Here is a 24,089-nt window from a genome sequence, read left to right as displayed (position 1 = left end):
CAAAGAAACACCATAGGATCATGTCAACAGACAGAAAAGCTTCTGAAAAATCCAATACCCATTCATAATAAAACGTCTCAGGACGTTCTAGGAATAGAAAGAATTTCCACAGCCCGCTAAGGGGAATCTTAAAAAAGCCTACAACTACCATCACAAACGCTGTTAAGAAGCTACGTGTTCCCCAAGAACGGAAAGAAGACCGGTTTCATCACTTCCGTGCAACGATGCAATTAGCGACCGCAGCCAGTGTGATACTGCGAGGAAAAGAAAGAGAAGGCCGTACATGCACACTCGCATGAAAGAGCCATAGTGTCTTCTTTGCACATGGCGTCATCAGGTGGAAAGAACATTCTAGGGGATGACACAAAAGTCACTAAAAAGGCACGCACAGACATTTCACCAAAGAGGATACGGCGATGGAAAACGAGCACATGAAAACAATGTTCCACGTTACTAGCCGTTACGGAAATGCAAACTACAATGAGGTGTCACGACACACTTACGGAAACGACTAAAGTAAAAAAATAAGAAAAATAAATCACCCCACCAAATATTAGCAAGGCTGTGGAGAAACCGCAGCAATCATGCACGGCCGGTGGGGGTGTTTGATGGCACAGCCACCGAAAAGCAGGCTGGCGGGTTCTGCACGCACACTTTCCCACACATCCCTGACTTGTGACTTAATGACTTCCTAGCTTCCCATTTGTGCCTGCCCCCTGTGGAGTGGGCAAAGCTCACTCCGTATCCTACGGAATTTAAATAAACCATCCCTGAACACTGAGAATTAACAGACTGGAAGCAAATCATCCGAGTGGTGTGCCACCTGGCACTGACTGAGAAACTGATCCAGAACAGTAGTCTCGACAATTTTCCAACACAACTTCTGACCCGGGGAATGATGGAGACCACAAGATGTACTGAGATGATACCAGAGACCTAAGAATATTTCCGTGTCTAAACAGGGAAGAATTAAAAACAGGACACACTTTGCATACATCTGGTTTCATCAATTCAATACTACACGCACATGAGTGCGTATAAAATTCTGACTGGCAAACACCAACACAAAAATGGGCAGGAGAGAAGGGCCAACAACGAAATAAAGACAAATTTCTAGTGAACACGTGGTGCAAATTTCCAACTGAATAAGTATCCAAAGACATACAAATTAAAACAATGAACTGTCCAAATTTTCTCTAAGAATAGACTGAGATTTTTTTCTTCACTATTTAAGTGTCTTGAAGCACAGTCACCAGTAATTACACTCTGGTTTACAGGAATATGGGCACGGCTCTTCTGAGATGACCTATGACCTACGACCTACTAGAGCGGAAGCCTAGGCACTCCTTCACCCACACCCCTCTTCTACCTTTCACAACTTCTCTGAGAAAGGAAGACTTGCTACTTACAGGCCTCGTCTTCACGTTCATATATCTAAAAAATACACATACTGGGGGCTGCCTACTTGGCCCACCCATGACAGAGGCGCACGATGTTAGCTGATGAAATGAGAGGGATCCTTCTCCAAGTCAGCAGTCAGGAAACCCAGATGTGGAGCGCCAACCTGGCAACCCGCACCCTCTCCTGTGTCACCCTTGGGGTAAGAATGGTTGTGTGTGTGTGTGTTTGTGTTAAAGGACTGCCAAAAAAAAAAAAAAGAGAGAGAGAGAGAGAGAGAGAGAGAGAGAGAGAGAGGGAAAGTCAGGAGGAGAGGTTAAGTATGACAGACATATTATATGACCTGCATTATTACGTGACAATGAATGGACAGAACAAATAAGCAAATGCCCATTCGTGACAACAGGTTTTGGAAGACACAGATAAAACATGTAAGAGAATGAATTTCAACCTAGGGAGCACCAAACATACAGGCAACCGAAAATACCTAAAGAACCAAATACTTCCAAGTTTTACACACGCCACACACATTTAGTTCCCAAAAGGTCCAGTGTGCACAGGACGGGGAAGGTCAGTAACCGGAAACCGCATGCAGTACAAGCAACTATTCCTATCCAGACCCGACCAATCTAAGGAAAGTGACCAAATCTATACTACCCAATCCCCTTCCGTTGACCGACAATTGCGTGAGTCAAAGGTCTTTCTTGGACCATCGCAAGTTTTCTTTAGTCTACGCCGGTTATGAGAAAATCATGTCAGAAGAACGAAGCTCCTCTCATTCAGATATATGCTACATCTCACACGAGCACCAAGCGGCCTCAACTGTGGTTTTGTTACAAAAAGATGTGTGCGGGCTTAGGAGAGCCTCAGCACTTGTGAGACCTGGCTGAAAATGCTGAAATCCAGAGGCACGGTTTCCTCCAATCCCAGCCCTGCCTAATCCCGGGAACAGAGGGGCACTGGGCGGAGACCACGCGAGGTGCTGAGGGTGCTCTCCTCCTCCTCTCTGGGCCAAGAGACACCGCAACACGCCCCTTCCTCCCGAGGGAAGAAGCTTCTCCGCCATCACAAGAGCAGCGCAACACGAACCAGGCTCCACAAGGAGGCGAACTTCATCTGGGCTCCGAGGTCTGCCAAAACCATGGCAACCAGACCACCAGGGAGCCAGTTAGCAATAATGGACTCACTTAACCGGCCAGAAGTTCTCAATCTTAACGATTACCCAACTGAGAGGGTTTAAAAGTAAAAGACCAAAAGGAAAGGGAAAGTGAGAGAAAAGGAGAGAAAAGCGAGCAGGGCATGTGCTAAGACACCACAGAAATAATTTTGGCGTAATTTTCAACAATCCTTCGTTAGTAATAATGAAATTATTTTGAACAACTGTCAGGGCATTCAGTAAGCTAGCTGGTACACAGAAACTGTTTACTGCCTGGCAGCGAGCACACGTGAATGGCACCGAAGCGCAAGGACACTCACCCCCAAGGCCGGCAGCCTCTGCGTGCAGCTCACCGCCACCTTCAGCTTCCAGTCAGTTTCACCATCGAGCTGGTCAGTGCGAATAAAACACGAACCTTGGAATGAAAGAAGAAAGTTCCGGAGTTACAGGTACTTTAAGAGCACAATTCTCCAGCACAGTGGGATACAGAAATGATGCCTCTAGAGATTCGCGGCAACAAAACTCCTTACAAGGCTTCATTTATTTGATTCACAGACGAGTGTGCAGAGAAGATCCAGGTCATTAACTGATCACTTACCTCCTACGTGCTGTTCTTGCCTATTAAGGCGTAGTATTAATTAGTGCTTTATTTTAGAAAACCTGCACTGACCATTCCCACCCTCAATTCATGTTCTGATGATAACAGAATATGCAAATACACAAAAATATCCCAAGAACGTGCGCCATAATGTTGCTAATAAATTATCTGATGTGCCACCATAAAACAGGTTCAGTAATAAAAGCACAGCTAAAATGTCAAAACCCAGGTAAGGTCTATCGTCATACGACCCTCTCAAATTTTAACACGAGAAAATATTAAATTACAAAATTCGATTTACTCTTGACCACTCTCACACCATTTCTCAGAACCTATCCCAAGACAGATAAACAAAAAATGACCGATGTGCCAGATGGCCCTGTAACGTTATTTATGGTCATGAAAGGCTGGGAATCGGTGAATCAGAGGAGCACGAGCAGCAGGAAAACACAGGGCCCGGGTGGCAGACACGGAGGGAGGGGACAAAGGAAAGGGAGGGAGAGAGAGAATGAGAGAGAATGAGAAAGACCTCCATTTTTACTGGTAACGATCCCTTGGGTGCACATCGCCAGGTGAAGAAAGTGGGATGCAGATGCTGGGCGTGGAACAGCGCCTTCCCCTGACAAGCCAGGTGGGGCAGGGAGGGGACGTGGGGGTGACGTCTGCCACACCCGAGTGCCCCCCATTTTACACTGCTCGCTCTGAAACCATATGTGTTTTACATAATTAAAAAAGCAAATTACACCAAACTTCTAAAAAGCAACCCCTAAAAATAAGCACATAAAACGATACATTAGCAGTTTCCTTACCAGATGAATTCCAGTGACTTCAGGTTTTTCAAAAGCCCACTTACAAAATACACTGGTTGTAGAAAGCCACACCAGCATGCGTGTACCTTGGTGACTCACGACAAGGACCTGGTAGACAACTGCAACCTCCCGAGAAGACCCTGCACGTGCCCCGTCCCACACAGCCCTCCCTCCTCGTAACGCTACCGTCACTCGCACTTCTTGCTTTGAGAGTCTACCCCCCAAGTCCCCCTCAAGACACTACAGCCGAGCCTTGTCCATTCTGGGCACGTCTTCCAAGTCACATTTCATCTACAGGCCCTCCCTGCTCTCCCTCTAAATTGTCTACTGAAAGGCCCCGTTTGCATCTCACTGACCGAACACGCATGATCCAGGCCAACCATCTCCCCTCCACCTGGGGGTCCCGTAACCCCAGCTCCTGCACCCAGAGCCCAGCTCACACTCCAGGGACCATCAGAACTGTTGCCCGACTTCCATCCAGAGGCACCGTGTCCAGGCTCTGCTCTGCTTTGATGCCAAGAGGCCCTTTGTGCTCAATGCCCGTACCCACGCCTGCACTACAGGTCGAAGAAAACAGAAGTCTTTCCTTCCTTCTCAGAATAAAGAGCTAGAATAAAATGTAGAAAGAGAGGCATCCGCTCTTTGGATTCGGTCTTGTCACCTGGTGACACAGTTCCTGTGAGAAAGTATCGATTCCTTGTTGCAATTTATCCGCATTTCAAGACAATGAGTTGGCCGCCTGCCATCTTCACGAGACGACCAGTTAGGCACACATGTGTGTGCGTGTGTGCATGCGTGTGTGTGCCGGGTGACCTCCAATACCGTTCCGCTCATTACAGAGTCTCAGGCTGATCCATTGTTGGAGTGGGGGAGACATCTGATTTTCAGAATTACCACATGATGAAGATCAAAATGTCCAGTGTTCAACAAAAATCCCAAGGCACACAAAGTAACAGCAGAGTATGGCCAATTTAAAGGGGGGGGGGGGGGGCTGCCAAACAACAGATACTGTCCCCGAAGAAGACCCGACGTCAGATCTACTAGACAAGGACTAGTCTAAAAGATGCTCAAAGTCAAGAAAATAATTATGAACAAGATGGAATCAATAAAAAGAGAGAAAACATAAAGAGAAAAAGAAAAAAAAATTCAACAGCTGAAAATTCAACACATATAATAATGTCAGTGAAAAATTCCCTGGGTAGAGTCCAAGGCAGACTTGAACAGGCAAAAGAAAGAATCGGTGAACCTGAAGACAGGGCAATAGAAATGGCCCAAAACGAGGGACAGAAAGAAAATGAGCTGGAAAACCATGAACAGAGACTGAGAGACCTGTGGGACCCACCACTCAGCCCAGCACACACACAGTGGGAGTCCCAGAAGAAGAACAGAGAAAGGGACCAAGAGACTATCTGGAGAAATAATTACTGAAAACATCTCATATGTAATACAAGACACAGATGCGAACACCTATGAAGCCCAAAGAAAGCCAAGTAAGATGAACTCAGACCCACTCTGAGACAAGTTCTAACCAAACTTCCAAAAGACCAAGAATCTTGAAAGCACCAAGAGAGAGGGGAATCATCACACCCAAGGGGCCCTCAGTAAGCTTATCTGCAGATTTTTCACCAGAAACTTTGGGTTTGAGAGAAAAGTGCACCAACACATTCAAAACGCCGCACGAAGACAGACCCGTCACGTGTGACTCCTATATCCAGCAAGACCGTGCCGCAAAGCGAGAGGGAGATCAAGACGTTCCCAGACAGACAAACGCTGTGGGAGGTGGGGACCACCGGCCTTTTCGGCAAGAGCTGCTTGTTCCCGGGAGTAGGGCCGACGCAAGGACAGGACGGGAGACAGTCACTAGAGGCCGTGCGAGAACTAAGGTCTCGGGGCAGGCCAGCCCACGGCAGGTTATAACACAAGGAGTATGGCCACCACAGTCTATAACTGCACTTGGTTTTCTACATGATTTCAGAGATTCATAAATCTGAAGAAAAGCAATCATTCCTCTAAAAGTTGAAATTATGTAACTTTGGCTTATAATTCCACATCTTGTTTTGTACATACTTTGAAACACTATGAATGCACTCAAAATAATTTTTAGTTTATGTTTTTGGACACACAATGAATAAAGATGTAATTCTGTGACATCCACAAAGGGGTGGGGATGGAGTTGTAAGTGAGCAGATTCTTGTACGTTATCGAACTTAAGTTGGTACAAACTGAAATTCCACAATTGTATCTTCAGGATGCTGAATGTCATCCCCGTGGTAACCGTAGCGAAAAAAGTTCTAGAATGGAAACAACAGGCAGTGAGAAAGCAATTTAAACACTTCACTACAAAACATTCACCAAATCAGAAAATAATACAGAAAGCGAGGGATCAAAAAGAGCTCTAAGGCACATGGGAAACCAACTGCGGTGAAAAAGTCCTTCTCCATCATTATGTTAAGATGTAAGTGGGTGAAACTCTCCAAAAAGAGAGACGGGCAGAATAAGTGAAAACGCACAATCCAACCACATGCGGCCTGGAGGACACTCCCTTGAGCTCCAAAGACACACAGAGGTTGAAAGAGGAAGGATGGTGAGAGATGTTCCGTGGGAAAGAGTATGGCAATTTGTCACAAGATTAAACACAGAATTAGCAAATGAGGCAGCAGCTCCACTCCTGGGGATAAACCCTTAAGAACTGAAAGCAGAGTCTCCAGAAGAGAAGCGTACACCGTGTTTTACATGGTCACGGCATTATTCACAGGAGCCAAAACATGAGAAAAACCTAAGCGTCCACTGATGGAGGCATGGATACGGAAAACGTGCTCTATACATACGGCGTAAGACATCGAGCCTTAAGGAAGGAAATTGTGCAATACGATGCAACATGGACGAACCTTGAGGACATTATGCTAAATGAAACCAGCCACACACAAAAAGACACATACTGCAGGATTCCACTGACATAAGGTTCTTAGAGGAGTCAAATCATAAAGACAAAGCAGAATGCCGTATGAGAGGAGGGGAGAACGAGGAATTATTTTTTAATGGATACAGAGTTCCTGCCCTACAAGTTGAAAAGTTACAGGGGCAGAGGACCGGTGTAGTTGCACAACAATGTGAATGTATTTAACATCATGAAAGCTTGCACTTACAAATGGTTAAGACGGAGTGACGCTGTGATTTATGAGAAATATATATTTGGTCTTAGTCCACAATTTCTCACTCTCTGCTCCTAAATATCCTACCTGTTGAGAGTGATAAAGGTGTCTTTTGTTAATGAAGGAGACTTCTGGACCCCACTCAAGGGCGGGGCTGTTGCCAGGATGACCAACCATGTGATCAGAGGGTTGGAACTTCCGGCCCCACCCCCGACCTCTGTGGAGAGGGGAGGGGCTGGAGGCTGAATCAGCCAATGGGAACTTCCGGTCACACCCCCGACTCCCAGGGAGGGGAGGGGCTGGAGGCTGAATCAGCCAATGGGCAAAGATCTAATCAACTGTGGCTATACAAAGAAGCCTCGGTAAAAATGCCAAAGGACCGGGTTCAGAAGCTTCTGGAGATCGGGAAGAGTGCTGTGCGGGGAGGGATGGAAGCCCCACAGCCTTTCCCCAGACCTGTCCCTATGATCTCTTCCTCTGGCGGTTGATTCTTAGCCTTTGTCACCTCCTTGAGCCACCAGGTGAGCGGCAGTGTTCCCCTGAGTTCTGTGAGCCGCGGCAGCAAGTTGCCAGTTGGTCAGAAGCACGAGTAACAAACAGCCTGGGACTTCCGACCGGTGTCCGAAGTCGGGGTGGGGGCATGTTACAGGACTGAGCCCTTACTGCGCAGGATCTGATGCCGCCTCCGGGTGGACAGTGTCAGAATCCGCAGGCACCCTGCAGGTGTCCCGAGAACTGCCTGAGCTTGTGTGTGTGTGGGACCCTCCCTACCCCGACTTTGGAACCGGGTCCAAGAACTCTAAAAGAGATAATAAATTTTATGTTATGTGTATTTTAACACAATAACAAAAAAGATACATTTAAAACTTAAAAGCATTCACCAGCCTTGTAAAAAGAAGGCTTACTGTAAAACAACAATAAGGTGGTGGGGTGTGGTGAGAGAGTGCACACAGGTCAATGGAGCAGAACAGAGCCCAGAATTAAGCCCCATAAACACAGCTTCAAGAAATGAGCAAACACCGTGTCATCGGGAAATGGCCCTGGGAAAACCAACCAACGCCCCCCCCCCCCCCCCACCTCCTGCCGAAAAACTGAATCTAGACGCAGACCTTATATCCCTCAGGAAAATCAACTCCAAATGGGACCTAAATGTAAAATACAAAACTGTAAAAGTCCTGTAAGACAATATAGGAGAAAACCTAGGTGACCCCAGGTGTGGTGAGGGCTTTTTAGATACCGCACCAAAGAAACGATCCAAGAGAGAAATATGTGATTAGCCAGACTTTGGTAAAATTTAAAATTTGTTCTGCAAGACATTATCAAGAGAATTAGAAAACAAGCCACAGACTGGGAGGGCGAACGTTTGCAAAATATACATCTGATACAGGATCGTTATTCAACATATACAAAGAACTCTTCAAACTCAACAGTAAGGAAACAACCTGATTAAAAAATGGGCTGAAGCCCTCAACAAAGAAGATATACAGACGACAAGTAAGCACGTGAAAGTCTCCACGTCATCCCATGTCATCAGGGGTACAAGTCACAACCACAGGGAGACAGCAACCCACCCCTATTAGAACGGCCCACGCCCGGGGCACTGACCAGGCCGAGTGCTGACGGGCTGTGGAGCCCCAAGGAGCTCGCGCTCACTGCTGGTGCGAACGCAACATCGTGCAGCCACCGCAGAAGACAGCTTGCTGGCTTCTTGCAAAGCTAACCACAACCTTACTGTATAATCCAGCAGGACTGCTTGGCATTTACCCAAAGGAGGTGTGAACGTAAGTCAACACAAAAACCTGCACGTGCGTCTCATACCAGCTCCTTCCATAACTGCCAAAACTCGGAAGCAACCAGGGTGTCCTTCAGTAAGTACACAAATAAACTGTGGTCCATCCAGACAACGAAGAATTAGTCAGCACTAAAAAGAAATGAGCCATCAGGCCATGAAAGACACAGAGGAAATTTTCACGCACGTCACTCGATGAAAGAAAATCTGATACGGCGTTCTGGAAAAGGCAAAACTAAGGAGACCACAGAACGATCAGTGGTTGCTGAGGGATGAACGGATGGAGCACGAAGGATTTTTACATACAGCACCACTAAGGAAAATACTCTGTACGATGCCATAACAACACATGTCTTTATCCGTTTGTGCAAGCCGACAGAACACGAACCACCAAGAGTGGAGCCTCACGTAAACCCGGGGCTTTGGCTGGTGCAGGTGCATCTACGGTAACCAGTGCGCCACTCTGCTGGGGTGTGCTGACGACAGGGAGAAGCCATACGTGCGTGAAGGCAGGGCGCACACGGAAAATCTGTCCCTCCCTCGTTTGTAAACCTAAAACCGCTCTAAGACAATAAGGTCTAGGGGCGCCTGGGTGGCTCAGTGGGTTCAGCATCCAACTCTTGATCTCAGCTCAAGTCTGGACCTCAAGGTTGTGAGTTCAAACCCCTCACCGGGCCCCATGCTGGGCATGAAGCCTACTTAAAAAAAAAAAGTCTGAAAATATATTTTAAAATGCATTCAGATTAGTATAGAATCTATCAACCAACACCTTGTACAGTTGATCCTTACACTTATACAAGGATTGTTTGAAAATAAGTACAGTACAATATAATACTAGAAGTGCATTTTGTTTTCCTTATAATTTTCTTTCTTTTTACTTACAGAAATTTTTTTTAATGTTTATTTGTTTTTGAGAGAGAGGGAGAGGCAGAGCACGAGTTGGGAGGGGAAGAGAGACAGAGAGGGAGCCACAGAATCCCAAGCAGGCTCCGGGCTCCGAGCTGTCGGCACAGAGCCTGACGTGAGGCTCGAACCCATGAACCGCAAGATCATGACCTGAGCCAAAGTCAGACGCTTAACCGACTGAGCCACCCAGGCGCCCCTCCTTATGATTTTCTTAATAACGTTTTTCCTCCAGCCTGCTTTACTTTAAGAATACAGTATACAATACATGCAAAATGTGTGCACTTTATGTTATTGGTAAGGGTTCCTGCCAACAGCGGGCTATTGGTAGTTAAGTGTGGGGGAGTCCAAAGTTATACATGGGTTTTCAACTGCACAGGGGCGAGGCGGGGTAGGTGGTAGAAAGTGGCCCTGACCCTACAGTGGCCCTGACTGTACAAACATTCGATCTTTGCAGTAAAGAAACCCTGCGAGTAACCAGAACAGCAAGGAACCAGCACCGCAGAAGCCACATTTAAGTTTACATTTGAGCACCTACAGAGGGAGACTCCTTCCAGTTATACCTTCCTCATACGTAGGTTCAGGGCCCCGTTCCCCTGACTCTCAGGGCTGCCCGCACCCACAGACTTCACCGACGGCACTACGGACGGACGCGGCCCGGCACCCGCGTGCTCTGGTGAGCGGCTGGCTGCATGCACGCTGCCTCCAGAGCTCGCTGCGGCGGGTGCTGGCCAGGGCACTTCCTCTCCACCTCAGCAGCCAACTTCATCAATAACCCATCTCACCGCCTTTCCCCTTCTATCCAGGAGAGACCGCGGCAAAACAGAAACATTAAATAAAAGGTTTCCACAGTATCTTGAACTACTTTGTTAGTATGGATGGCATAACTTTAAGCATCCCGAAGCTGCTTAGACTCAGACGGCAGAACCAGATGACAACAGCTGAGTTTTCTGACATCTAACAGACCCGTTAAAGATCACTTATCCATAAAGCAGCTCAAATGACACGGCTATTTAACAGTTAAGTTGTTAAAATAATTTAAAATGGTTAAAATACACTATAGATGCTTATAATGAAAACAAAACTAAAACTGAATAGTGATGGGAGGTTGTGAATAATGTTATGTTAAGAAGAACAGATTAACCGATAAAACGCAAATAAAGGCCTGATGATGATTTTACAGGAAACGTCTGCAACTATTCACTAAGAACTGCTGGTGGGGTGACAAAGCAGCGCCACCAACTTGTACCGCAAGTCACAGGGTCAGCTGTGCTTTTCCTCAACACAGGTTTCCAGGCGCAGCTGCCCCTGCAGGTGTATGCAGGACTCCCTGAACAGAAAGCGGTGCTCCTACTGACCTTAGCAGGTTTACAGACAAGGAATTAGAGAAGCAAATAAGCCAAATCAGAAGGAATAAAAGAAGTTCTGGGAGACACACACGGTCCAGGTTGATAAGGAAGCCAGACTCAAAGTCCTTAACACAAAACCCACACTTCGTCATCTGGAGCAACCCAAGTCCTATTCTAGAAATCGGATGGAAGGGCTTCTGCGCAAGTCACCGAGGGAGAGGGATCCGGCGGGCATGCCAAGTGGCTACGATATACAGTTACCGGAAAGAAGACCCGTCACAACATGCTTCACGCACCCAGAACAGTCAGCTTAACAAAGCAGGTATACTCACTCGCGGAATGTAACGGTCTTTTCTGCCATGACTGGGAACCTCCTGAACCTCGGGGGGCCAAAGGACCGCAATAAAAGAGACCACTGCGGGGTGGGGAGAAGGAGGGATACAGACTGGGATAAAGTGCCAGGGAGATGAACCTGGGGACATAGGATTTAATACAAGTACACTACGGGGCGTTTGGGTGGCTCAGTCGGTTAAGTGTCCCACCCTTGGTTTCAGCTCGGGTCATGATCTTGTGGTTTGTGAGATCTGACATCGACCCCCTTGTCAGGCTCTGTGCTGACAGCATGGAGCCTGCTTGGGATTCTCTCTCTCTCTCCCCCCCTCCCTCTCTACCCCCCCCACCCCTCCTCTGCTGTCTCTCAAAATAAATAAACTTAAAAAAAAATTTTTTTTAATGTTTTTTTTTATTTTCGAGACAGAGAGAGACAGAAAATGAGCAGGGGAGGGGCAGAGAGAGGGGAAGAGACAGAATCTGAAGCGGGCTCCAGGCTCTGAGCTGTCAGCACAGAGCCCGATGAGGGGCTCGAACTCATGGAGTGTGAGATCATGACCTGAGCTGAAGTCGGACGCTCAACCGACTGAGCGACCCAGGCGCCCCACAAAATAAATAAACTCTGAAAAAAAATGTAATGCAAGTACACTTCTTTAGGGTCTGGCTCATTTAGAAAACAGCTTCTAAAGATGGTTATGGGGAGGCACTAACAGAATACTCCAAATTAAGGAAGAAGGAAATACGGCGTCCACTCTCCTGATTAGAAACTGTTCCGCACCCGCCCCTCAAAAAATATATGGAGGCATGTATGCATAACACCAAGTCACTTACTTCTTTCTCCTCGAAAAAGGAGGTCACTAATATTACTGACCGTCTACCGAGTGCCTGATACGTGAGCTCCCATCAGACAGGAGGCAGGTAACGTGCCGCTGCCGCCAGCCTTGAGTTGCAGCGCCCCGAGGTCAGCGTGGGAAGGGCACAATGCCACCACGAGGTCATCCGACTCTAACCCTGTGTCGTACTAGCACATAAAGTTCACCACGGCTGATCAGTCAGCAGTCTGAACCGTGTTATGCAAACATCAAACGTTTTATTTGGGTGCCGGTGGTTGGTTAGGCACGTTGTGTATTTTTAGTGACTTGGCTGACCTAATTCTGTGAAGTCCACTTCCCCTGGAGCAGGGACACTCCCGATGTCCCTGACCAGATTTTTATTCCTGGCTTTCTAAGGGCTACTCCTGGCCCCACATAAACTTCCTGTTGGCTCAAAGGTGGTATCCGAATTCACACAGTCGGATTTTTACCCTTTACCACTGGATGCATGTGGCTGGGAGGCCACTCCCCCAGTTCAGAAGTTCGTTCGTGATTCTGCCCCATGTTCAGTCAGGGACAGACCAGCAGCTTGAGGTTCTCTCCGTCCACTCCTGGGGCCACAGCCATGGGTTCGGCATACGGACGTTCTTCTAGACTAATGGGGAGGCGTGGGATTGTGCTTCTAAGCTTGGCTTCGCAGGAGCCACACCAGAGTGAGCAGCACACCCAGAAGACTGTGCTTAGGGCCCCTGAACCAGGCAGGGCTCTGACTGCTGATGGGTGTGCGTCCTGCAGAAGCTTTTCCAGAATGCCCCACTCTGACCACGCCCGAGCAGAGCAGCCCAGCACACGCATGCGGTGACGAGTGCGACCCCGTGGGACTCTTCCTGGCTCTTTCCCTGGTTCCGGCGGTGAAATTTCTCGCTGGGCTCTGTGTCCCCTGGTGGTGTCTATCAGGGACGCTCCCTCTGAAAACTGGCCACCAAGCTCTCCACTGTTGTCAACACGACCCTTCGGCACGAACTCCCAGAAGGTCCGTTCCTAATCAGCACCACAGGGAAAGCTGCAGAGATCTCTCGCCCCAGGCACGGGAAATGCCAATGGGACAGCAGCTTGTACGTGGGTGCTGGGGTTGGAGGGGTTGTGGTATCTTCTCCAGGCACGTTACTTTCTGCCCCACAAGCTAGCCGGTGGGGGTAATAGCCGGGGCCCTGTTACTCCCAGCTCGTCAAAAGCGAGCAGAGCTCTTGCCTCGGAGTGGGAGCTGGCCAGCAGAGGGAGGGCCCATCCGTGGGGCCAGGGGAAGTGAGCCATTAGTGGAGCCCCCTCGCAGGGCGGTGCCCTGGCCTTAGGCTGGCGGTGGCGGGGAGACGGAGCCAGTCCCCGGATTCCAGGCTGCGCTGGCGTGGAGTAGAAGCCGCTTCCCCATGGAGCCAGATTCCACAGAATCAATCTGTTCTTCCTGAGAAAGGTCTCTGAGGAACAGGAGAACGACTGCTCTCGAAAGACACATAACTGAACACTGAGATTATCTCAGGCATTCTCTTCGGTGAAAAATAAAAGTCTCTAGTCCTTTCGACCAGGGGTGCCTCTGCCCCCTGAGGATACCTGGGGACTTCTGGAGACGCTGCTTGTTTTCAGAACCGGGCGGGGAAGGGGGATGCCACTGGCACAGTGACCTGAGGCAGGAATGGGCTCAGCAGCCTGTACGAAGACAGATGTGGCCCCAGACGGCGGCAGCGCCCCAGCAGGCTCCCGATCCCGGGCCGGGCTCACCTCAGCCAGAAGAGCAGGCCTTGGGCTGAGCGCCAGCTCTGCGTCTCACTTACCAATGCTCCCCGTGCGGCGACCCCATCTCACGAAGGCTTTCTCCTGCACGGTGGGAGAAGTCACATGTTCCTTACGGCCGTCTCGTAAAACTTAGGGGCAAGTCTAGGAAAGCCTGTCGGTGAGTGGCAGACGGCAGGAACTCCGGATTTAGCTAACTACGCCTCAAGTCTGGGGTACTGGTTAAGGCAGAAAGGTAAGAGTGTGTCTTCACAGAGCTCGGTCCAGGACGTCTCCTGCAGGACGTGCGCCAGCCCCACCGCCCCGCGGGCCCCTGGAGGAGGTGCGCTCTGCCACCACGAGCACCTCCCTGCCCTCTCACTGCTCTCCTCCACCAGCCGGGGCACTCCCGACGAGTCCGTTCGGTGTCTGCGGTGTGCCCCACGGAAGCCCTTCACCAGTGACACCTGCAGTCCTTTTAGCTACTCTCTGCCACGGGCATCAGTGCTGCCCACGGGACCAGAGGGGGTCCCCAGAGGCGGAGTCACTCTCCCGAGGCCCGGTAAGACTGACAGCTGCGAGACACTCTCCGAGTCACCCATCGTATCAAGCGAGGACTCCCGGAAGAGACCTTTGTCTGATCGAGTGCACTTTACATAAACAAACTGTTACGCGTTACCTGTCACACGACCTACCACAAGGAGAGTATTTTGTACGAACTGATTTCAACTAAAACGAGCACAAGGAAATCTGCAGTGGGTCTCATTTTAGTTAGACAGTTTTCCAAAACTTAAATGTACGTGCGATTATATACATGCGGGTGCATGCGTGTGTCCTGCTATAAATTTAGCTGCGCAGGGACCGGACTCTAGTTCTGTCTGACACGTGCCGTGAGACGTCCGTGCCGACAGCCCTGCTCTAGGTGTGACTTCTAACATATAAAATAGTAAGAAGGGAAACTCACTAGTGTCTTAAAGTTCAAATATTCTGTGGTTCTAAAATAGCGAGACCAACACCTAGATCTCTATGAACGTATTAAACAGCGGGAGAAATAGAGCTGCCTTTCTTTAAAGAAAAAGGGATATGCTTCATATTAAATAATTATATCCTGCTTTAAAAATTTAGAGACAATAGACATCTTACTAACCTTCGAGTACAGTTAACATTACTAGCCTGGCGGTAACGGAGATGATTTAAAAAGAGAGACCGAACTGTAGCAAAATCAGAAGTACGGCCAACTTGACGTGTCTTACACGAACTCTATCTAATCATGTTTAACGGCAAGCAGTAGCTACGATGGATGCCAGTGAACGCTCGGCAAAAATGAATTATTAAATTGGCCTGCTCATATCCTGTTACAGACTTCTTATGAATACTTGATTTTATTTTGTATTAATTGACAAGAGCTGACAGGAAAGGACAGGTTTAATGACAATCAAATGAAGATCAACTGGGCCATGTGTCACACAGGAGAGCTGCATCAAGTAGTGATAAAGTAACTGCTGGGACACGAGGAGACAGAGCACAGGAGTCTGTCATAGACCGTGATAAGTTATCCTGTAATATTAGTAGATTGCCTGCAACAGCTCGCGAATCCAATAGCTCTCAGAGACGGGTACAGTATATGCCCAACAAAAGAAAAATAGATATTGACTCTGCATATGTAATACCAGATCGTTTGCCATTAAACTTAATTTCTAAATCATTTATGGGACTTAATGACTCTGCATGAAATTTTTAAGCCAGTGGGAAGATGAATAGCACCAAGAGAGAATGTGGACGAGCACAGTGTCATTTACCTACCCCTGGCCCACTAACAGGTGACAGCTGAGCTATTGAAATATGTCCCAAACACTTAAACTATAATGTCATCACTTAGGAGACAAGTGAAAAAGATATTGGCATTTATAAGAGATTGATGAAAATTAGTTCCAAAGCATTAATTTCTCTTAATACCACTAAAAGAATTGTGTGCATTCAGGAGATATTTGATCTGAATTAAGAAACTGATGAAGCAATTGATTAATTGGGATTTAAGCCATCAGTCCCCAGATCCATCAACAGCTTCATCTGCATTCTAAACAATCAAGCCGGCAGCCCAGGGACCGTCCAGTGTTAGTCCCTGGTCACTACACCACAGACAGGCCCCCTGAGCTGTGCTGACAAACACAAGCTTTACCTGGCCAAGCCCGGACACACCATGGAGACCGAAGACTTGTCCACGGGCTAGGGCTGGAAGGTTTTTATTATAACAGACAACCTACTATCAGATTCTTCTGAACTGACACTGCAAAGTAATAAAATAGTATCAATGGCGTCAGTAGATACACAAAAAATTCTGAATAGGTGTACTTTCAAAAATGAGATGATTACAAAAACTTAAAGCAATTACTTAAAGTCATAGAAACAGAGCTTCCAAAGAAATTCTAAGAATTCCTGAGAATTCTTGATTTAAAGCAATATTACGACACACGTTTTATCCAGCTGGGAAGCTCCTGGGTCCATTTTACAAAATGAAGAAAAATAGCAAGAAATAACAACCTGACATTTTAATATCTGCATTATCTATAGTTAGCGATGGTTTTAACAATTTGTGTGATAGGAAAAATAATAAAACTAAGGAATATAACAGAACCGTATGCTTAAACAGACTACAATAAGGTCCTAACTCAGATCCATTAATAACCTTCCAGGAATATGTGAAACAATAAAGAATTTAGCATAATGCATATTAATTGTGTCCATTTTTCTGGGGAACAAGTTGATTAATTCCTAAGATTCTCAAAGACATCCAGGACCTCCACAATATGAAGTACCATTACACCACAGTGGGCAACTGTCCCTACAACATGAAATGCAACGGAAAAGTAGAGGCAAAGAAAATGTTTTTAAAACATCATCAGTCCTGGGGCGCCCGGGTGGTTCAGTCGGCGTCCGACTTCAGCTCAGGTCACGATCTCACGGTTCATGGGTTCGCGCCCCACGTCAGGCTCTGTGCTGACGGCTCGGAGCCTGGACCCTGCTTCGGATTCTGGGTCTCCCTCTCTTTCTAGCCCTCCCCTGCTCATGCTCTCTCTCTTTCAAAAACGAATAAACGTTAAAAAAAAAATTTTAAACATCATCAATCTAGATATAATGTTCTTCATCCAAAGCTGATAAAGAGTATCTCATTTTGCCTAGTGCTCTAATATTCTACCTATGTTCTGCTGCCTAAACAACGATACAGTGAAAACATCATTCAGAGGCTGAAGCACTTCTAAAAATGCTGTGAGTCATGTGATCATCAACAAGGCCCTCAGATTCCTCCTCTGAAAAATGAACGTTTCTCATTATCTTCCAGCTTCAAAGTGCTGGCTTTTCTTCACCTTTTATCTCCCAACACAAACTGTATAATCTATTTCTCTTAAGTTATTTATCTAAACACCATTTCCATATTTAGGACAGTATTCTTTTGTTTTGTTTTGTTTATTTATTTTGAGAGAGAGACCACAAGAGCGCGTGCGCTAACAGGGGAGGAGCAGAGAGAGAGGGAGACACAGAACCCCAAGCAGGCTCCACACTGTCAGCACAGAGCCCAGAGGCAGGGCTTGATCCCACGACCATGAGATCACGACCTGAACCGAAACCAAGAGTCGGACCCCGACCCAACTGAGCCACCCAGGAGCCCCTAGGTTAACATTCTTACTCTCATATATTATTTCCACCACAAACATTCAAAGGGCAATTAGTATAAAAGCATCTCTCAGGGTCGCCTGGGTGGCTCAGTCGGTTAAGCGTCCAACTTCGGCTCAGGTCACGATCTTGCAGTTTGTGGGTTCGAACCCCGGGTCGGGCTCTGTGCTGACAGCTCAAACATCTCTCAGACTTGAATAAACGTTAAAAGAAAAAATTGAAGGAAAAAAAAAGCATCTCTCAGGCACAAATGTTTCTGCTATTCATTATATTAAATACATTTAGAAACAAAGACAAACCATAAGTAAGTAGATGATGTAAACAGGGATGGCAGTGTAAGAATGTCCGAAAATCCATTTCTCCATAACTACAATGAGAACATCAGTAAAAACGGTCAAAGGCAACCCTTTCAGAACTCTGGGGAATGATCAAAGACTTGCGACAGTCCCAGGTGCATCTGTTTCAGAAACACGGCTAAACTGAGCCGAGAGTAAGCTGGGGAGTGTCGTGATTTCTCCCATTTCCAAACCCTCCCCCCTCCACCCCACGGCTCCACGGTAGCTGAGAAAACGGGCAGCCCCTGACGGGGGCCAATCACAGCTGGGGCCCTTCGAACCCACGCCCTGCGAACTGTCATCACCTGACAAGCAGGGCTCGCCTGGACGTGACCCGACCCGGAGCCCATTCACTGACGACAGCACCTTCCGTGGGCTGTGGGTCAAAACCCGTCAGCGGCAGGTGTCTGACGTCACGGCTCCCTCGGGTGGTGACAAAACTGGTAAACACTAAGATAACCAGAAAATTGAAGGAAAACTGGGAAAATCAGATGACCTGAAGGAGGCTCTGAAAATTCCCATCACATTCCTGGGAGTCTAGAAGCCAGCGGCCCGTGCGGAGCTGCACACGCGCCCAGGAAACCCTGAAAGGCCGTAACCTCACGCCCGGTGACACGATCAAGAAGCAAAGGCATGGGCAGAGCCGTCACCCGCCCGCCCCGGCTGCAGGAGTTAAGGGGACACAGGCTACTGTAAAAGGTAAACCTTGCAGCTGGGGCACTCAAGCAGCTCGCTCTCTCGGAGTCACTTGGTCAGGGGAGGGGAGGGGGCTCAATCCCGCAGGCCTCCGTGAACCCTGGCTGGCGGCTTCAGCACGCAGCTCCCGAGACGACCCCGGCCACGGCGACGGAGCCGGCACTGGGAAGACAAGGGTCCAAGGCTACAAAGGAGGTTGAGGCCAGGCCTGGAAGCAGCACACGTGGCTGCCAGCCGTCCTCCTTCGGCCAGACATCAGGGCACAGCCCCATCGGACTGGGCAGGAAAGGGGCCTGGCTGTATTTCTGCGAAGACAGGGAAACGGACCGAAGAGCCGCTCCCCGGTCCGCTGGCGGGAAGAACCAGACCGCAGGAAGGAACACACAATAAGGTAAACGTATCAAGTGTACGTGCCCAGGAGAAGCAGCCGCACTCTGGCGTCAACGGCAGCCTCGCGTTACAACATAAATAACCGTAACTACAGTGGGTGAGAAAACATTTTCTTTCTCAGGACTTAAAATGTCCCTTTAAAATTTTTTTTTTTTTTCAACGTTTATTTATTTTTGGGACAGAGAGAGACAGAGCATGAACGGGGGAAGGGCAGAGAGAGAGGGAGACACAGAATCGGAAACAGGCTCCAGTCTCTGAGCCATCAGCCCAGAGCCCGACGCGGGGCTCGAACTCACGGACCGCAAGATCGTGACCTGGCTGAAGTCGGACGCTTAACCGACTGCGCCACCCAGGCGCCCCTAAAATGTCCCTTTAAAAAAATGCTGTTTACATATGAAGAAAACCCTAAGCTAACAACTCTAGCACCTGGCTGGCTCAGCGTGCGACTCTTGATCTCAGGGTCATTGAGTTCAAGCCCCACGCTGGCTGCAGAAATTACTTAAGTAAATAAACTTAAAAGAAAGTTGTTGGGGCATGGCTCAGTGGGTGGAGCATGCCAACTCCATCTCGGGAATGTAAGTTCGAGCCCCCCGTTTGATATAGAGATTACTTAGAAAGAAAAGGAAAAAAAAGAAAAGAAAAAGAACAACTAAATTAACAACTCTAAAATTTAACTTTGTCCTTTCTAGGTTTCACACTACAAGTAATACATATGCTGAGCTTCCTAGAAAAGTACTGTTCATTTATTCAACAAAGTCAGAAATGTGAGACAGAAGGAACTTGGGCATTACTTGAGAGGCCTCCCATCGTTTTAGATACGATGAACGGTGTGCGGCCACGTGGCTGGCGTGCGTGATTCAGAACTGGCCGGAGCAGACCAGGCTTCAGGTCTCCTGATTCCCAGCATATAGGTTTCCCCCTCGACCGCATGAGGCTGCCATCTCCTTAGCCCTTTTCCACCTGCTTCTGACTGGGGAAAGCTCAGTCACAGAAATAATCATTTACCCTGTGAAGCGCCTTCAACTAAGCCTCAGACCTAAGCAACGGTCTGCTTCCTCTCAGGATCCCCCCACACATCTTCTAACCATATTATCTATATAATCACAGGACTACTGGCAAGGTATGTCCATCCACACGACGGCTTAGAAGGGAACAAAACAGTCTTGCTCCCTTTGGATCCTACGTGACAAGTACTGCCTGGCACACAGGCAGCGGTCAATACGTGTTTGCTGAATTAGCAACACTGCAAATACAGAACGGTAATCAAATTTCAAGCAACATTATTTAATTACTTACATATCAATACAAGTGTGAATGAAAACACTCATTTGATATAAAGGTTGTGATAGGATTATCTTTTGTTAATAAACATAAATAGTAAAGATCATTTGAAATATCAGCAGTTAAATGTGATTTAGAATTAATGAATTTCGTGTATTACCATTCAAAGAAAACTCTTCTGTCAGAATACATTTTTATCTTTCAAAATGAAAATCAAACTCCTAAAATACTAAATGATCAGCAATTTAAATACACATAGAAATACCTGCTTTTTCTGACGTCCTCAGAAATACCATGTCCGATGGAATTCTTTGATTCTGCAGAGAGTAATATAAAATACTAATTATACATATGCAAGTTTATAAAGTAACACCATTCCATTACAAAGTAGAAATAGCTAGCAGAAACTATCTAAAAAAATGTTACAATAAAATTTATACTGAAGCAATTAACATTAATGATTTGTATAACAATTTGTATAATTGATACTCAAATTCATTTTTTAGTTAGACTTTTTACCATTTTTCCCTGTTAACAAACCATGAAAATAGCATTTGTGAAGACCTGAAACCTACTCCATTTCTGAAAAGTGTTACATATTGCCTTTTCTTTGGCCTCTTTCTTATCTGAACTTGTGCATACAAGACAGAAGTTTCTGCCCTAGAAAAAGTTATGTCCTCCCTATTAGACTAAAAAACCCTGGAAAGGGAGGGTAGGGTTCCAAGGCCTAACACAAAACAGAAAATACCATAAATAAACTATTTACTACATATTATAAATGAATAAATGTACTACTGAGCAAACAAACGAAACCCCCACAAATTTGAGATAGATTCTTTTATAAAGCAGAAAAGGACAAAAATCTCAAAAGTACTATATAGCATATAAAAACTTTTACAAGAATTCGCTATTAATACATTTATTTAATCATTGCTAATCATTCTATCAATTGGGAAAGCTGTATCAAACTAAGAAAAATATATAGTAAAGAACATTTCACGTAACATCCTAAAGTACTTATATTTTTTGAGACCTGATAAAGTAGAGGGAGCAAGCAATACAAGCAAAGCGAGCAAGCAATACAAACAAACAGAAGTTGTTAGGCTGAGAACACCACGCTGTGGGATAAAGCTGTCAAGTACTGAGATCTAAAGAAGTCTTAGGTCAAAAAGGAAATCACGATGGAAGTCAGAAGATATTTTTAGCTGAACGATAAAAATGCAACACAGCAGAGCGTATGGAACCATGCTCCCAATGCCAAAGGGAAACGTTAAGAGGAAAATGTATACAGTTAAATGCACACAATGGAGAAGGGAAGCTAAAAATAGAATCTGAATATCCACTTGAAAGCAGGGTGACAAAAGCCAATGAGCCCCAAACGAGGTACAAGGATGTAAGCAAATACAAAGCAAAAATTAATGACACAGAAAACAAGTGTATATATATATGTATATATATGTAATGATCAGCAAGAAAGTTTTTTTAAATATGTCCAATTCAGTAAAAATAAAAGCGAATGTTAGACTATAACTAATAAAAGATGCAGAGCAAGTCAAGTTCTGTAAACAAAAAAACTATCAAACATTACTGAGAGAAGTTAAACAAAACCTACGTAACACAGAACACATCCTGTACCAAAATCAGAACACAAAGATGTCAGGTGCCCATCAACTGATCTAACACAAACCCAATGAAAATCTTAACACGTTTTTTGGGAGGAACTGACAGGTATTCCCAGTATTTACCGGGAAATGCAAAGGCCGAGAATGAACAAGACAAATGTGAGAAACAAGGAGGCTGAGTCTACAGTATAATAAAACTAAAGTATCAGACTAGAGCAATTACGACAAAACGGTTTTCCACCTCGACAGACAGTACTACTGACGTACACGCAGAGACAACAGAAGGCTGGCCCACATGTTCATGAACACCAGGTTAACGAGAAAGGTGCCACTGCAGACCAATAAGGAAAAGTGTTGAGAAACAGACATCTACAGAAGATGACGGGAAAGAATACCAAATTTCTGTAACAGTCAAAACATAAAAATCTATCCCGAGTGAAACTGAATCTATCCCGAATGAATTTCTAAATGTCAAAGTCAAAGCGATAAAGCTCCTAAAATACAGAATATTTTGACAATTTTTTGGTAGGGTCCCTACCAAACCCAACAAGACTCCTCCTCACAATCAAAAATTTTAAAAACCAACCAACCAAACAAAAACCCAATTAACTATAAATGAGAAGATTAATAAAATAGACTTCATCAAAATTAAGAATATCTGTTTAACAAAGCACACCAGGGAGGAAAATATTATTTGCAACATTATCACTAATAAGAGACCCCCCCAACCGGAATACCTAAAGGCCTAAAACCTGATAAGAAAAGAAGAGATAACTTAGAAGAAAAATAGCAAATGATTTCAATAGGCTCTTCCCAAACAAGAAAGGTATCCAAAGGCATATGAAAAGGTGTGCAATTCTGTTACTCTTCAAGGAAATGCATGTTAAAACCACCACTACCACACACATACTGGAAATGCAAAATGCACAGGGTTGGCAATGCCAAGTGTTGACAAACACGTGAAGCATCCGGAGCTCTTACGCACTGCACTGCACCGCCCACTAGAGGAGAACGTGGTACACTGCCTTGCAAGGTCAGTTGCAGTATCCACTAACGTGGAGTATATGTATCCCCCATGCCCCGCAATCCCACTCCTTAGGCATATATACAGTAGCACCGTGTGCACAATTATCACTTCTAACAGGCAAAACTAAAAGCTGCCCAGATATGCACCAACGGTAGGATGGACAAAGGGCACACTGCGTAACAACGAGAAGAGTAAACCATGGACACACAACAAAATGGAAGAATCTCACAGGCAGTACCGGACCAAAAAAGCACCCACCCAAATACATCCCCCATCCCACTCCACCAGGTGCCCCTGCTAAGTTGATTCTTAACAATAATTTTATTTGGAAGTCTTTTATTCTTTTTAATGCTATCGTAATGGAATGTTTTCCCTTAATTTCACTTCAGGCCATTACTCTTTAGTCCCTCACCCTGTTTTATTTTCTGTGAAGCACTCATAAAGAGTATTAAACAATCATGGATACTTTTTATTTTTCCCTCCCTTCAAGACTATGAGCAACACAGGAGCAGAGACCCGTGTTTTCTTAACATCATAGACCCTGGTACGATGTACAACTGTTCCTCCGACCATCACCCATTCAGGATATCTGGTTTGTGATTTTTGGCAATTATGAATAATACAGGCATAAACATTCATGGATGGCCTTCTGTGCCAATTCAAATTAACATTTCTCTGTGATAAGAGGTCCAAGAGTTCAACTGCTGGGCCATACCACAGTTGCATATTAAATTTTTTAAGAGACTGTCTATTGATTTTCTAGGGTAAGTGTAACATTTGATGTTCCCACTAGAAATGTGAGTGGCCTTTCTTCACCTCGTTGCTAGCACCTGGTGTTGTTACCAGTTTTCATTGTAGCCGCTGTGCCGTGTGTGCACGGAGACGTCACGGTGCTGTCACTCGCATTCACAGATTACTGATGACGCTGGGTACCCTCTCCTGCTCACTCTCCAGCTATAATCTTCTTGGAGACACATCTCCTCCGTCTTCAGTTCGCTTTCTC

At 46.2% G+C, this 24,089-nt stretch overlaps 1 protein-coding gene across 4 annotated transcripts in view; it reads right to left on the bottom strand.

Moving 5' to 3' along the window:
* The window catches only part of ATP9B (ATPase phospholipid transporting 9B (putative)), a 248,910-nt gene that overhangs the window by 156,078 nt on the left and 68,743 nt on the right, over positions 1-24,089 (bottom strand). For all 4 annotated transcript variants that reach the window (XM_047828023.1, XM_047828022.1, XM_047828019.1 and 1 more), the window contains exons 7-8: positions 20,703-20,754; positions 2,875-2,969 (exon numbers count right to left, since the gene is read on the bottom strand). In XM_047828023.1, coding sequence (XP_047683979.1) covers positions 2,875-2,969; positions 20,703-20,754 — 147 coding nt within the window. The remainder of the gene's footprint in view (positions 1-2,874; positions 2,970-20,702; positions 20,755-24,089) is intronic.

The sequence above is a fragment of the Prionailurus viverrinus genome, chromosome D3, assembly GCF_022837055.1.
Source record: "Prionailurus viverrinus isolate Anna chromosome D3, UM_Priviv_1.0, whole genome shotgun sequence".
In the NCBI taxonomy this organism is placed as follows: Eukaryota; Metazoa; Chordata; class Mammalia; order Carnivora; family Felidae; genus Prionailurus; species Prionailurus viverrinus.
The sequence above is the reverse complement of the archived record's forward strand: the minus strand, read 5'-3'. Positions and strand labels throughout refer to the sequence as shown.